Genomic DNA, 16,808 nt, shown 5'->3' on the forward strand with positions numbered 1-16,808 from the left:
ATGTTTCTGGTTTTTCCGGTAGAGGGACGAAGAGCGCCGTTTGAAAACGTAGCTAGAGACCAAGCTTGGTAAAATATCTATTTAGTTTGAGTGAGCTTCAATCATGCGCGGAGAAACAATGGATGTCTGTTGGAATTATCTGCCAGCTTGGAGCGAGTTGGAGGAGTGAAAAGACGAGTTTTCTTTCAAGACTTGAGCGATGATAGCCGAGTTTGACAAATGAACCTGGAGGGCCAAGAGAAGCTCTCAGCATCGCGGTAATCCGCCATGCAATGCATACTCATGAATTTGTAGTACCACCCGACCCCGTTCAACATTGTTCACTCAAGGATCGACAACGAGCTATCTTTGCATGGATATGGGATTCCAACGATCTTCACTTCTCAATTGGACGGAGGCCCCGTCAAGAAAGGCCTTTGTGTTGATCTATTGCTGTTCATGGTTTTAATTTGAATACCTTCCGGACATTTCCAAATGATCTCTTCGAAGGGGTTTTTGCCCCTTCTTCCAACCAACCACAAAGCGAAATGAGCACTGCTTGACTGGAGTTGTTTTTTTTGCCGTTATTAGAATGCGATCCAAATAATGACTGTGGCCGAAACAAAGACAGTTCGAGTCTTTCACCTTTGATCAATCTTGCCGACAGAGATCGTATTGCACTCTTCCTGTCTCTGCTTGTCTCTGCCTTCTCAGACATCTCCGAATCCCATCGCTTCAAGTTTGATCAGAATCCCAATTTGTCACCCAATGATCAATGCATTCAATCGCACATTTTGGGCATTGTTTGACCGACCACATCTCAACTAGTCGGTGCACTTTCTGGTAGTACAAACATATGTACATACATGGAAGTTTTGATTTATTCAGGTACTATCGAAATGCTAATGCACAATGGGAGAGTGCACTTGAATGTTAGTGCGCCACGTGGGATTGCCAAATGGCCACTGGTGATGATTGGCCATTAGATTTCAGCGAATTTTCCATTTGGAGGCGAAAGCGAGATTGATTCCTATATAACTGGACACGAATGTGGTGGATGCCGCTTGCTCTGCCTGTGCTCACCGTCTTTCTCTGAGAGCTTTAGATTCTACATTTAGATAATGCCTAGAAATTAGGCAATTGCCTTTGGTTGTTCAATCATTCGCTCTCTCTATCTGTCTTTGAAACCAAAGCAACTGTGTCTTCAGTGAAGAGTGAGAAACCTGAAATCTGTGGAGGTGTAAGTCAATATTCATCTCGGCCTCTGGAGACAAACATTGAAGGCTTCCAAATCCAAACTTCAGTGAAGTGGTTTTGGCCAGCTTAGGATTAGACGGAGAGATTAGACACACGCTTAGGATTTGCGTGGTTCCATTTTATTCTCCGTAACACTTTATGAATTGGCTTTATGCTTGCACATTCACAAATTTCAATGGGTCTTCTTGGATTGGATTGAAGTCACGAATGCTGGCGAAGAGCACACCAATTATTGTGCACAATTTCAAAGAGGCGAGCCCACAAAAAAATTGAATTTCTTTTTCGTTCGCCGTTTTTTTCGCCTTAAACACGCGATCCTCGATTGATTCGTGGAAGTCGCGGCCATTTTCCGTTCGCGCCTTCGAAGAGAATCGGGATTAATCATGGGTTCTGTTGCGGATTTTCGCATTCACCCTCAACCGATTTTCCCCTGAGGCGAACCCCGAAAAAAACTCTTTTTGGTTTATAGTGGGAGCCAGTGGTTCAATGTTGATTTTAATGGGAGTGACAAGGTTCAGACATTTTTCTGCGGGCCTTCTGGATGGAGAAATATTCGTGACGTTGGGAGAACCAGTTTTTGGCGACGGACCGCTCTTCTCATCCACTTTCCATTCTCTTCCTCCGGTTTGCCTTGGCTCCTTGATTGACACAATTAGTTTTCGCTCAGAATGTTTCGAGATAACTCAAGGAATTAATCATGACCATTATCTGACGGGGAGTTTGCATACTCGAGTGACCAGATCCACGATCATGCAACCGACCAATCAACCAACCAACCAACCAACCAACCTCGTGACACGCTTGATCGCATCCACCAACCCCTTCTCCCGGGCTTTCTACCATCTTGAGTTTAAGCTCAATTAAAGCGTCGCATGTGAGCGTAGAATTTCCATCCTTCGATACCTTGAATGATCAAGTAGTTTTGGTTTGGCAGATTTTGAATTTGGTACTGCAAAACTTGACTTTCACTGTTTATTTTGCACTCCATCCAATGATGACGTATCGCAGGTAATATCTAGACCGGAATGGCATTGCAAACTCATTTGTCATTCCAAATAAATTTCGATTTCGGCATTCTCGCGGATGTCATTGGCAAACAACCAATCCCAGATTCTCATTGCCAAACATGTGTTAAGAAAGCAGAAAAAAAGCAGCCAGTTATACGTACACTAAGTACTCGTCAAAGAAACCAACAACACAATCTAATTGTCTCGTAATAATGATAGATAATGCACTGTCTTGATGTGTAATTATCTTTAGCACCGACAACAACGGCAAAAAAATATCCACCAAAGACTCAAGAGGAGGAAAACCTCCCAGATTTCGAGTGACAGAGGATGGCTAACTTTGGAAAATAATACTATCCAATTCATTGGCTGTGCAAAAGAGTTTCGATTTTTTGGCTCAGAAAATCATCCGCACATCAATTCATCATCCATCTTTGCCTTTCAGTATGCCTAACTTTACCACACTCTGCAACACAAACATGGACTTCTTAGCTAACGACCCAAATGAATAGGTTGCGAGAGTGCATTTGTCCAAATGTTTCCATCAATAGCTGCCAGTTCAATGAAATCACCCAGCGCCCATTGTCAATGCAGCACATGTCCCCTTTGAGACGTTTGGAGAGAAGAAAGATTTGGCTCCTCATTTAGAAGTCTTTGCCATGAGCGAAGACCCTTGCATTTCTCAAAAGCTATCCGTCTTTCCTGCGAGCTTGTTCTTCTCTCAGCCTAATGAAAGCCGCGTGATTGGTCTTTAAGACCAAAGAGCTGCTCCGCGATTGGCTGGAAACTTCTGTCAGTTGAAGCTCTAATGATTGATCGAATTTTAGAGCACAGGCAAGTCAGATAGCTAGCCAGCAAACGAAAGGGGTTTTGGCCGAAGTCTCGAGAAGCGAGAAGCAATCGAGTTAGCATGCAGCTCACCTCAACAACCAAAAGTCTCGTGGAGAAGCTGATGTAAGTCGCCTTCTCGCCCGGAGATTGTTTCCCTCTTACCTCGAAACAGTCTTCTAAAGACGTTGCATACATAGCTCCCACTACTACTACTAAGGTCGAACAACGCAGTTGGCGTACATTTATGTACAGGATTATGCTCTTCAAGACGTCCTCCAACCTGGACAAAAACACAAATTATACAGTCCTCCTTTCATGAAACAGACATCTGAATTGATGAATCAAAGGTGCACGAGAAGGCAACTCCCCGATTGGGCAGTCAAGAAGAAGAAAAACAATCATTAACCTGCAACTCCCAAATGGTAATTACTCTTTTTCTCCCTTTGTTAGAGATCATGTGAGGCTCAACGCTAGATTTGGATCAGAATGAAATATCAATCACTGGTTGAACATTTTGTTGCTCACACAAAATTATCACTCGCTCGGTCGAACAAGCATTATAATGAAGGTTCTGTTGCTTGAATGAATTTTGTTCCGCAGATATGAATGCATAAAGTTGAACGGGAAAGATTTGAGAAAGAACCAACGCAACCTATGGAGCAGATTTTAAACTCTGATAACTCGAGAGGTTCTTGAACCAGATTTCATTTAAATGCATCCAACGTTTGATGTTAATAATGATGATGTGAGGATAAGGAGACATTTTGGATGGAAACTCCCAGTTTTCTGTCCGAGATGGAATGTTCGGATTTCACACTTTGGGCTCATTTTTTTCAAGGCGGTGTGTTTGAGCAAAATTATAGAGCACACCTTGGCAGAAAATAAAGTCATGTTCCGATCCCTTGACTGACAGGTAACACCGCTCCCTCCACCTTTGCAAATTGAACACCATCTCTCGGGGAGAATATATTCCGCCACAAATTCCTACTCCTACATTGAACCTTTCGAACAGTCATATTTTGACAAGTTGCATTGAAAACTGGACAATAAGTCACCTGTAAAGTCCACAATGGGCACAAGTCACTCGGTCGTGAACGCTCGGTTATGTGCAGATTGACCACCCTAATTCTAACAACACGATTCGAATGACGTTTATTGCCGTTTTAGACTCCATTTACTCTGATTTAATGAGGCGCTTAAGTACGAGAACGGGCCAGCCCGTCATTGTAGTACAATAGGTACGAGTAAAAACGTAAGGGAAGTCTGACTGGACAAGACTCGAGACATCCTGAACAACAGAGCATCAAAGCAAAGCGTGTTCCTCAAGTCCACCAAGTCTCGGTCAGTTTTCAGTTTCAGAACAGCGCAACTATTGAACGCTGTTTGCAAGAGTTTGGCAATAAATAGATGTGCCCATTGGTTGCTCGCAAAAGAAGACACTGTTGTAAATGGTTCGTTCAAAAAAGTCCAAGAATGTTGTAAACATCATCGAGGATTGTAAATTTTTCATTGGCAAGATCCGTTGGCCAAACGAGCTTGAAGCCATGAAAAAAAGAAGAAAATCCCCTTTTACAGACATGTAAATCATTCTACATCGCTTGGGACTGAACTAACATTTGCAGAATATGTTTTAATGAGATCATTGGTCATGGCCACTTGGGACAAGTTCCCACCCCAGATTCAGACTCTCAATTTTCAAGGCCTTCTAGTCCCCTCTGTAAAGAGCTCCATCTGTAGGACGAGTAGAAAGACACATCATAAACACTCGTAATGCGTACTTGAGCCCCGAGGAGGCAATTGTGGCTCAAGACGGTCATTTTTGTGCAAAAAATAAGTCTCGACGTCATAGTCAATTACCGGTCTAGTCGTTTATACAGTGCCTGAGTCAAGGGGTGGTTGTTGTCGTTCTTGGGCAGTAAAAACCCTCGCAATTTTACAGGTCTAATTGTCTCAACACACCCTGAGGAGGCTTTTTATGCCACCACTTGAACTTGGTCGGAGAAAAACTGTTTGCAAAAACAAGGGTTCGCATCGTTACATCTCGAACCAACAATATTTTTTGCAGTCTAGACAAAAGTGTGCTTTGTGATGGTGGATTCATGGCAAAGTTGGGTCAAGTTTTTTTCCGTCTCCGAACCCTCGGGGACCTTTTTTGGTATCTGTTGCGTCTACCTCAAAAGTGAAGTGACGAAACAGATCTCATGCCCATTTTTCAGAAAAAGCACCATTTTCATGTCCAATGCTCTAAACGATCTACGATCTGTTCGACAACCAACACATTATTGTGTCCATGAAGCCGACATATCAAACACGAATGTTCTTTTTCAATGATTTCCAAATCCCTTACCCCGTCCCAAAATTCTCGTTGGAATTGAATGAGAGCTTATGGCTTCGGCTTTGTCGGGACTGATGGGGGATTGACGAGGATTCCTGGGTTAATGTACCCAATTGATGCTGAAAATTGTACAAATTCCCAGGATCCTGGACGCACAAAAGAGGGAAAGGAGAAGGGAGGATCGACTCACTCACTCACTCGCCAACAGTTACAATCAAAGCTTAGCTTTGGCTTTCAATTGATAATTTATACATTTCCCATTTTACGGGAAATTCAAGTTTTTCACAAAAAAAGTCCCGCCAGCCGCCCAATTCGAAAAGGGGTGAATTTTTTGCTTCGCTTGGGCTCAACTTTCACATGGATTTCAAAACTCAATTGATCAGGAAATGAAACCTTGCCCAAGATTGAGAATAAATCAAAGTACATTTTTGAGATCTGCACCCCGGCGAGCTCTGTGAAGGCAAACAGAAACTATCAAGGGTTTATAATGGGATGTAGGGATGCTTGAAATCTTACTATACTTGGCTAAGTAGCGTGATAATGAAAAGATGGGGAACAAATGAGATGAAATCTGATCTTGACTATCTGCCCATCACAAAATCATCTTAGTGGGATTATTCTCGAGCAACTTGAGCCATGACCGATTCTCTTACTACAACAATAAAAGTGGGTTTAGCTTTAAAAAAGATCAAATTATTGACTATCCCAGTTCGTAGTCTTTCATCATGAACTATTTCACGAGTGGCATCTTCGATCGGTCATGGCATGAGATCAATTAGTGATTCAGGATTTGCTCAAGAGTGATAGTGGGCCTGAGGAATGTGGTGGTTGGCTAGAAAGAATTCAAAATCCAATCACTTGCTTGGCATCACTCTCACTCCGCACACTTACGTACACACAAGAGCTCTTTAAGCTTTTTTGCCAAACCCAACGGCAAAAAAGTTTGATGGTAAAAAGACACAAAACTTAAGGCCACATCCGGCTCCTAAACGTGAATAAGCAAAATTCATCAAATCTACACGGTTCATACATACCACCATAATTGTTGTATTTATAATGGGCCTGAAGTACAGTCATCTGGTGCAATTGTTTTTTGGTGAGCATTGTGGATGCAATCGACCAAGAGTTACAATTTTGTAGGTGATATAACCAAAGCCACCTTTAATTTTGCTCTAAATAAAGGGGTGTATTTAAGCTGAAAGACATTATGGTGTCGTGATGAGATCCATAGCTCGAGGAACTATGAAAATCCACGCATAAAATTGGAAGGGATCTTGTCAATGTAGTTCAATAATGTGTTGTCAAACGAACGTTGTTTGAAGGAGGCCCTAACTGGTTTTATGTGACACGCAACATATTTGGCTTTACTCATTAAAATTTGTTACGGAAGCCGTTGGAAAAGAGTGCGCTTCCCTCCTGATGCAATTACATAAAACAATCCCGGAGTCGCAACACACATTGTGTTGTTCGCTTTCTACGGGCGCCTTTTATCATCTATCATGTTCGACATATCTCTCGAAAACTTGCCAAGTCATTCTTATGCGAATTCGTGATTTTTTTTCGCTTCCAAGACCACGCACTTACCTGCATGCAAACTGAACATGAAGATGCATTCAACCATTTTCCATCTCACAAGCCAAACACTCCCCTCGTTTAAGGTATGTGTTTCAAAAAGGCTTGGGAAAAAGAAAAAAGAATCCAGTTCCACTATTACGGCCTCATTAAGGTTCTCCATGACCAAGTCAGATTTACATACAAGCTCTAGTACCCTCTTAAGTAGGAAAGTTTCTCATCAGACCCCGTTCATTACACGCTACATGAGTCTGGGGGTTTTGCTTGCGCGTCGTCCCTCGTTTTGTATCCTGGTAATGCGGAGTATTTGGATTCCTTCTCTCCCGAGATTCACCCATCACATCTGCATCATAACTACCCCAAAGCATCAGAGCTTATTATGATGAGCTTGGATAGATATTATGGAGTATGCAAAAGCAACGCTTTGAGAGCCTTTTGTGCTTGATCCCGTACGACAAGGCAAGCAGGCGACCAGCTCGAGCAGTTTTAATTTGATGGATCAGATCAAATTAAGAGATAGATGCCTCACCGAATCGCTCGACCAGGGACTCAAGAGAGGCTAGTGAATGCTCAGATCAGATTTGGTGAGGCTTTTTATATCGAAGTCGTATAGATAACTACTTGCCGAATTCTTTCCAGACATTTTAGCTTGCGCCAAAAAAGAGTTAAGTTAGCTGTTACTCGGTATGAGAAATGAAGGAACCATGAGAAAATGGCCATTTGGCGGGCTTTCTCTTATCGTTACATGGAATTTTTCCGAAGTAGCCACCATATTAGGTGAAAGAGCCAGAAAATGTAGATTTTTGGGGCTTGAATTGGGAGCAATATCTCAATTATGGGAAAAAGGTGCTGGGGCAAAAACTTGGCCTATTCACCACGTCTCCGTGAAGAGCGAGGGAGTGTGAGAGGGGTTTTTTTCTACCGATAGGTTCGCCCCCGAAAAGCATTGTGCAGTTGTCGGTTAAGCATCGTTTTACCCCCCTCGTTACCAATGAAGCCTAATTTGGAGAGATCCTGGAAAGCGATAGTGACATAAGCGATGCAAATGTGCCTGCCATCCCACCAAATCCGAGAGCCGGTTCTGTCATCTCTACTTCCAAAAAGAGAGAAAGTAACCGCACCAAAGTTCCTGGTCTTGAAAATGAAACGCATTCTCGGCGGAGCTTTCAAGTTCAGACCGGTTTTTATTGACTCACTTACTCTTTCTCTCTGAAAGATTTTTTTGCACCCTTTCTTTCGCTCTTCATTCAACCTGTCTGCAAGGTCGCAACTTGGTGAGTGGTGTGCAATCTTTTGAGACCATCTGCAAAAAACGAGATCGACTTTTTACGTATCATGTTGTTGGCTCTCCACACGCCAAAGTGTACACAGAGTCCACCAAACAATGCACTGCACTCCTCGAGTTTTTATTTGGTTGGACATTGTGTTCCGAGCGTTCAAATGAGATTCATCCACCAGGACTGCTGACCTCACTCACACCAGATAAACATGAATAGCAAGACGAGCACGCTTTGCAAACTCGGACTCAATGATGAGATTCTTTCAAAGTGGGCCGATTCCATTCATGACGAACATTTTAAAAGTGCTTGAATACTTCAAAAGTCAGCGCTTGACACTGGTTCCGTCTCTGAATTACAATTGTGTATGTTGGTGCATGGGCTTAATAGTGAAGGCATATTATTAATCCCTGCAACTACTGCTCAGTGCCTTAGAATAGTATGGGCTAAGGTGAAAGGAAGATGATGGATGAAGTCAGTTGGAGATATGATGAATGAGAATCAGTGTTTTTCTCCCATTTGCATAACTAAATCCAATGGACCCAACTGGCCAATGACCCAACCAACCATTTGAGTTGGATGTTTGATTTTGCCTTGGAATTCTCACGCCTAATGATCAATGGTCATTCATCAATGGCTCCATAACTTCCATTTCGAATCATCCGCGCCTTGATCACTGGCTTGATTTCCACATTTTTTGTGTCATCTCTCTTTCTATGTTCATTGGCATTCCCCCATTTCCCCAATTGGCAGAATGATTTCGGTCCGTTTTAGCCAAAAAAAGTGTTTTTCTCAACCATCTGCTCTCTCTTCTCCGGCAATCAAATATGGAAAACCAGCTTCCAAATCTCCCGGTTTCCGAACGAACGAACCTACGTATCATGAGTGAACTCATGATACGGCCCTATCTTTCCGGGCCCTGAGTGACCACACTCCTTCATTTTGCATAAATAATGCTCAACAAGTGGGTCATTTTAGCTCCAGGAGGGTAAGTCATTGGTCAACCAGGATAGATGGACCTCCTCTCCCCTCTCCCCACTTTTCAGCACGTCTATTCAGTGGCATGTCATCGATTCAAACGCCATAGAACACACGATGCGTGAGTCGCTTGTCCAAACTCCCAATGTCCAAGTTGAAAAAGGAGGGGAACCTACCTTGGCTCTGACCTTTTGACCGATCTCCTTTCATGGTTCAGAACAAATGATGTGTTAAACTAGTGAGCAATACTTGCCAACAAAACAAATGAGGTCTCTGGACAAGTGAATCGCCAACCAACCAACTAACTAACCCAAGCCTGAATGATTGGATTGCCGTGGTTAGAAGATGTATGTATAAACTTAGGAAGTTGATATTTATCTAATGCCAACTGAACTGTCATCGTTTGATTAATCAAAGCATGGTCAATATTGGGATAAATCTAGCTGGCGTTTTATCGGGCGAGATTCGAACGGCTGTGTGGGAGAGTAGCGTATTTTTCCCACATCAGAATCCTAGTAGATAAAGTGGCCTATTTTGTGAACTGGGAGAAGCAACAGCAACAAATCATACTTTGACATATTTTGCATATATTTGCCTCCACATATTCTGGAATCTCTGGATTGTAGTACATAGTAGTACAAACCCCACCACCAACGCGTTTCGAAACCAAAAGAGACGCTAATAAATATTCAGGGAGAGCTCAATTCACCCCATCATCCCATCCCGAATGCAAAGCAGGAAAAAAGTTCCCATCAGGAGTGCCACTGATTTTTGGGTTTGTCTGATTATCCTTAATATGCATGTACATATGCATGCATGCCCTCTCTCCGCTCCGTATACGGTAACCGGGTATACGACAAAACTCCAAGTATCACCAACAACTACCACTACAACAAGAGCAACAACACCAACAACACCAACAACCACCTGTCGCTCCTCGAGTTTGAAAAACTCGAGGGAATCGAGGGGAACCATTCTGGTGCTTCCATCCATTGGAATGGATGCCCGCCACAATGACGACCTATCGAGAGAGAGAGTTGAATGGGCTGATGGAGGCGTTTACAGCGTCGAGGGTGTCTTTTATGCCCGCTCATTCAGGGCGAAAAAGCCAAAAGCTCGCCGAACAAAAGAAGGGAGAATTTCTCGGATTTCCGTGATTGTGAAAATGCTTGGTCCGGATTCATCTGCCTCTGCACGCCCAGATCACGCAGGCTTTTCTCACTGTATTTTGGGATGCAATCCCAGAAAATGGGGATTGATATTGAATCATTGATTTGATTCGGAGAGATTCAGATGGCCAGGGGATTAACACTCACATCATTTTATAGCCTGGGAAAGGAAAAAAAGCTGCTTTCCACTTTTCCGGGCTTTTTTCCTCGAAAACCCTTGATGAATCCATTATCCAATCAAGAAAAGAGCTGTTGAGTTTAGAGTGATAAGCTGGCGATTTTGGGTGAGTCATGAGAACATGTTACTGGCATGGATAATGATATGCAAGAGATTAATTGGCTTACTCCTTGCATGGAAGCGTTAAAATAAAGCCGGAGTTTTCATTAAGCCACTTTGTTCCATCTGCACTTTGAACGTGTGAACACCACCCGCTTCATGAAAACCCTTTCCCAATGAGGCAAACGGACCTCCAATAACGACTAGAAAGAAAGCCATTTGAGAGCTCCTTCGGTGGTTCAGAAATGTCGTCGTGGTTCTTGGATTTCCCCGGAGGCGAAAGGGGTGTTGACAAAGGAAGCGCCGGGCGATTCCAATCACACGGAGAATGGCATTATTTGAATACTTCAATTCGAGAACCCAAGCCGATAATGCGATAATACATGCACATGATGGAGGTGCTGGTGGCGGTAGCGATGGCAGGCGCTCTTGGGGGAGAATGGGAATCGTACTCGGCAAAAGTTATAGAGCCACATTCAAATGAGCATACTTAGTATTCCATGAGAAAAAGCTACCGATTGCATATGGACGAACGTAGACGTAAAGAGATTGAATATCGAACACGTTTTTTGCTCTCAAACTCAAACTCCGGGAGGAGCAGTTGAAGGAACCTTTTTTTTCGAGCCCAAAAATCGGTGAACTGATTTGAATTCGGGAACCTTTGGAGGATTGTGAAATGTGAATGGGAGATCAATCCATAACGGTTTCACATATTCAAACAAGTTTTTATACGTCAAATTTTTCCAAAGATCGATCTGCATATTGCAAAAAGTATGCCCGAGATTGAAAATGGGGAGCATCTGCATCGTGGCAAACGGTTCCTTATCGTTGGTCACATCTATCGCCCAACTTATGCTTGATGCCCATCCACCCATTGATAACTTGATGAAATTAATAATCGTAGATCGTGACCCGAATTACTATCATATTTGAAGAGGAGTTTGATCAGGTCTCATGGGGGGAGAGCGTGTTGCAAATGGCGAGGGATCACCGCTTGAACCTCCAAGTGTCCCTTCGGAGTGTCCCTGCGGAATGTGAGAAACGCCGGCGAGCGCATGGTGAGCTCTGTCCTTCAAGCCAAAAACTTTCATGTCGCTCACTCGTCAGTCTCATTCCTCTTACCGTACTCGCCAATAGAGCACCACTCCCAGTCCGTGCGGTGTGATTCGGGAATTTTTTCTCAGCCCGTGGGTAAAACTTGAGGAGGGTGCGAAAAGTCCCCCCTGAGAGTCGCCACCCTCGGAGAGAAAGGGAAAGAGACTGACAGAGAGACAGAGGGACGTGAGTTGATTCCGTAAAGTGAACCATTTGGTATTCACTCCCCGACCCCAGAGGCAACCGGTGTCATGTCCTTGGTGTGATTCCTTTTTTGAACTTGTGCGGTTTTGCGATTTGGTCTTGCAAGTCACGTTTTCTTACAACCCCCTCGTGGATCCGGCGGCTCACTTCCACTTGTCATCAACTTGAGTTGAGCTTGAGGAACAGGTGCTGAAGATGGCTCTTTTGGACAATTCATCCATGTATTGTAACATGATGAACTCCTCCTACCAATCTTTGCTGCACGCCAACACAGCTCACCAGAATTCCCAAAGACTCTTGGCCGAATCTCATTGGAACAATGCTGTGATTGAAGACGTCCGGGTGGCCCGAGTCGTGCCTTCTCATCGACACGATGAAGGTCCTGGATCTCCCGAGGGCAGCATGTCCCCCAATGCCCAACAGACGCAATTGTACAATACCGAACATTTGATCAAGAACGAAAATCACGTCGCCTTCAAGCCGTATAATTCCAGCCCCGAGAGTCGGGCCGACAAGGTAATCATCTTGGTTTGGTAGTCGTCGGCCTATCGCCACCCCAATGTTCTCAATCCAGGGGCAGTGTTTTCGAGTAGAGAGAGACCCAGGAATTGAAGTCTAAGGTAACAGTTCTGAGTCTTCGCTCATTCTTGGCTGGCACGAGCAGCGAGCACTCTCCGTTCGTTGCTCATCCACCTTCCTTGACTTAGGTGTTTTTCTAGACGTCGGGATTGGGATTTTTTTTTTATTTACAGGGTGCTTTAGACAATGCCATAAAGTAGTACTCATGTCGTGTGGAAAATATGTCATTTAGCATGACTTTCTTATTTTCTAAAAAGGTCACAATTTGACTTACGTCGCGGTAAATGTGTAATATTTAATTGGCCATTAATGAATTTGTTGAGCAGGTGTGCTTCTGGTGACTTGCTATTATAAACTGTTTCCTCGCCTTGACAACAATTCGAATGCAGTCACATATTTTGACCTAACATTTCCATTGTATGAATTTTTGAAGTGTCCAGAGTTGTGAATCGCCCTGTATCGTACTTCGTAGTTCGCCCCGAAAAAATCCGGCTTCATTGACCGTAGAGGCTTAAAGCGCATGAGTATTCCCTTCCCCCATGAAAAGGAGCAATGAACTAAATTGGCCTTGTTTGGTCTGGAAGGTGTTATAAAGCTGTTTGTTGGGCCAAAGCCCAGACTTCTGTCGTCTTCCTTGTCTGAAAACTGTTCCCTTGCTAGTCGTCCACGAAATTGCCGAACAAATATGACTCATGTCATTCGCTGGAAGAAAAAAATAATAGTTAGGTTGGTGACATTCTAATAATCTATAGTTGGTGGGGGGGATTAAGAGCTATAAAAACCTCCCCTCAACAAACATTCACTGGATAATGTTATTAACACCTTACAAAACTTCGGACTTTTTTCCAACACATTTCGGTTAAGCATTAAGGAGTTGAGTATATATTCAGCCAATTATAGACCATCCACTCAAAACACTTGTGTCGTGTATGAAAGGTCAACTTTTCGAAACCTCGTAGAACTCCGTCAATTCTTTGATGACTTAATATAGTCGTAAACACTATCTCAATCCTCACCTTCATAGGGGAATAAACACCCGCTGTGGAATCTCTTCATTTACCTGACATTAATGGCAGCTCCTTATGGTTGCTAAAGAAAAGGTAAAAAGACGAATTCACTCCGAACACCTTGAATGCCTCCCAGGGTTCAAAGTGGAATGAAATTGATTTCGACCCGCTTGTTGAGTTTAATTTTATGGAGTGGAAAAGATCCGCCTCTCTCAACCCCCAAATCTCTTATGGCAAACTTAGTGTGAAATGAGCAAATGCCGTCATCATTCTGAAAGAAAGAAGCGTTTAAACCCCGGTTAAGGAAATGGGTTGTCAACATATCTGATATTGAAAGAGCATCCTCGGATTTCAAGCCATCCACAACGCTTGTGAAGGATGGCAGGCAATTCGAGCTACCGAACATTGCCCTAGGCTCCCTTTGGAGAAATGGCAAGGGAGGAATCTTCCTGTGTTTTTGCCCTTGGACACTGCACTGGACCTCCTGGGGTTAGAGCGATCCTCTGATGGGGTTGAATCTGGCACGGTCGTCTTGTTGGATTGAGACAGGTTTCGAGGGCTATCTTTACATTCTTGTGCTTTTTTAAAAGGTTTCGTAAAAGGAAACTAGAACAACATAACAGTAAAAGCTCTAGCCGTTTGGAGCGCTGGATCGAACTGGTTGCTGTGAGTCAGTGTTGCCGATTTTACTGAGGTAATACGAACTCGAGGAGGGTGATGTGACATTTCCTTATTGTTGTTCATCTCGTGGAGACAGTTTTTGCCGATCTTATCACCGACATATCTCATACTTTCTTTTACGAAAAAGAAAAAAAAACGAGAGTACCCCTTGAGTGGAGAGCAATCACAAAGGCGTATTGAATTTCAAGACGAAGTGTCAAGAGAATACTGAATGAATGTGCCACAAGGTGAATGCTTTAAGAGGGAAGATGAAAACTCTTCGGTGGATGGAGATGGCTGACGAGTAGTCAGGTTATTCTAACTGTTGCATGTCTGGATGAAGTGAGGTGAGCGAGTGGATGGATGGATGGAGACTTGAGCGAATGGTCAAGTTTTTTGCTTGGTTTCGTTTCTAGCGTCATTTCCCCCGTGGGGTCAATGGTTGGTTACTTGGCACTTTACAGCTGGAGGCCGGTAGGAATTATCTCCTCAAAACCATCTCTTGGAGAGGAGAGGCAGGCAGGCATGTAGTGGTCAGGAAACATTCCACAAGCTTTTACGACAACGACGACTTCGGGACTTTGAACAATAATGAGGTCAATTCAACTCTATATATTCTCATTCTGCTTTTCCAGATCTTTGGGTCGAAGGCTGACCTCCAGATGCACACACAGATCCATATGCGCGAGGCCAAACCCTACAAATGTTCCCAATGCAATAAATCATTCGCCAACTCCAGTTATCTTTCGCAACACACGAGGATCCATTTGGGGATCAAACCCTATCGGTAAGGGCGGCAAATTGCGGTGCAAGCCCCGGATTAGTTGTCAAACGTACTCGTTATTCATGCTTTCAGGTGTGAGATTTGTCAGCGAAAGTTCACGCAACTGTCCCATCTACAACAACACGTCCGGACCCATACTGGAGACAAACCCTATCGGTGTCGACACGTGGGTTGCACGAAGGCATTCTCCCAGCTCTCCAATCTTCAGTCCCACTCCCGCTGCCATCAGACTGACAAACCCTACAAGTGTAATTCTTGCTACAAGTGCTTCACCGACGAAACTGCTCTCCTGGAACATATTCCTAAGCACAAGGAGTCCAAACACCTGAAGACTCACATTTGCCAGTATTGTGGCAAGAGTTACACCCAGGAGACCTACTTGGCCAAGCACATGCAGAAACACTCCGATCGACCGGACAAACGCCCACCCATCTTGGGAGCTTTGGGCGGCAATCCTGGAGGCGTGGGGAACCCACAGACACCGAGCAGCCAGAGCGCCCAGCTGAGCTCAGTGGCGGCGGCCGACGCGGCAGCCGCGGCCTATTGGCAAAAGATGGACCCCTACAATACGGGTCATGACCGAGTTGGCGACTACGCACAATCTGCCGGGCTCATGGCCCACCATCGCGATATGATGGATCACCGACACCTCGCCGTTGATGACCTGAGGCATGGAGGGCATGGAGCTGGGCAGCTCGGTGGTAACCATTTAGGCTATGGCGACTTTAAGACCTCATCAGCATTCAGTCCTATCCAAACCGGTATGCTGAACAGTCCCGCGGGTTTTGCCATGACCGGGGGACGAGGTTACTTCCCGGAGGCCCTTCCCTTTCCTAAACACTATGGTCAGGTAGGTGGTCGTCAAACTAACAATTCGTCATTGTTCCATGAACTGAACAATTGTCTCCCATTCCAGATTGGCATCGAGTCCAAGTCAAGTACAACCAACCTGCAAAGCAATTTCATTGCACTGTCAAAGATTGGGAACTACCAGCCCGGATCCTCGGACCTGCTCCATTCGTTAAAGGAGAAGACTGGTCAAGTCTCTCAATGAGGAAAGGAAGAGGAAGAAGATGACGAAATGTTGGATTTCAGCATGTGATGATGACCCTCTTGTCCCCTTTGTTTTCTTTCTTTCACTCTCCATCTCTCTATTCCTCTCAGAAAACCATCCGAAGTTTATAAAACAGAAACATACCACAACGGGTTCAGAACCCGCGAAAACAACCGAAAGAATCACTCCAAAGATTGATTTCAGGACGCAATTCCGGCATCTTGGTTGCGTAGCAAGCAAAACAATGCTCAAAAGGATAAGCCGAAATCTAATATTTCTTGAGAAGTAGAAGACTGATGAACTTAAATGTATTTTACCACTGCGAGCTTGCGTATTCTTTGTCGCCCAGATATGATCCAAACGATTACAAAAAGAACCCACCAAACTGCATTCGCTTCCCCCGATAGTCCACAACTAATTCCGACAGAAAAAATAAGTCAGTAGTTCTTTTCATTTGCTTATGAAGCTCTTGGAAAGCGTCGCCACAAATTTGCAAGTTCCCTTGGGGAAGCAAAATAAGCCACTTTGGTTCCGTACACACCAAGTACCGCCAAACAAAATTACCACCCCCACCCAATTCCTGTCTTAGAGAAGAAGAAAGATTCTGATCATGTACATACCCGATTCTAAAAGAAACGAACAACACCCCCACTACAACTACAAGTTCTATCATTATTTTTATCATGGCTACCATCACCACTTGCTAGCTACATACACTTTTTCAAAATCTAGTTGACCCCGTT

General features: G+C 44.0%; 1 protein-coding gene and 1 long non-coding RNA gene across 11 annotated transcripts in view; one reads left to right on the forward strand and one right to left on the reverse strand.

Annotated features, from left to right (window-relative positions):
- LOC131882837 (zinc finger protein rotund-like) overlaps positions 1-16,387 on the forward strand; it is a 79,128-nt gene extending 62,741 nt beyond the window's left edge. For all 10 annotated transcript variants that reach the window (XM_059230120.1, XM_059230124.1, XM_059230125.1 and 7 more), the window contains 3 exons: positions 14,863-15,014; positions 15,084-15,861; positions 15,928-16,387. In XM_059230120.1, coding sequence (XP_059086103.1) covers positions 14,863-15,014; positions 15,084-15,861; positions 15,928-16,065 — 1,068 coding nt within the window. In that variant the 3' untranslated portion in view covers positions 16,066-16,387. The remainder of the gene's footprint in view (positions 1-14,862; positions 15,015-15,083; positions 15,862-15,927) is intronic.
- LOC131882841 (uncharacterized) lies at positions 9,823-14,396 on the reverse strand. The gene is made up of 3 exons (XR_009373539.1): positions 13,967-14,396; positions 13,621-13,838; positions 9,823-13,262 (listed from the first exon to the last, which is right to left on the reverse strand). It is a non-coding gene; the product is annotated as an uncharacterized LOC131882841 (long non-coding RNA).
- Positions 16,388-16,808: the final 421 nt, after the last annotated feature.

The sequence above is a fragment of the Tigriopus californicus genome, chromosome 6 (genome assembly GCF_007210705.1).
Source record: "Tigriopus californicus strain San Diego chromosome 6, Tcal_SD_v2.1, whole genome shotgun sequence".
NCBI lineage: Eukaryota > Metazoa > Arthropoda > Copepoda > Harpacticoida > Harpacticidae > Tigriopus > Tigriopus californicus.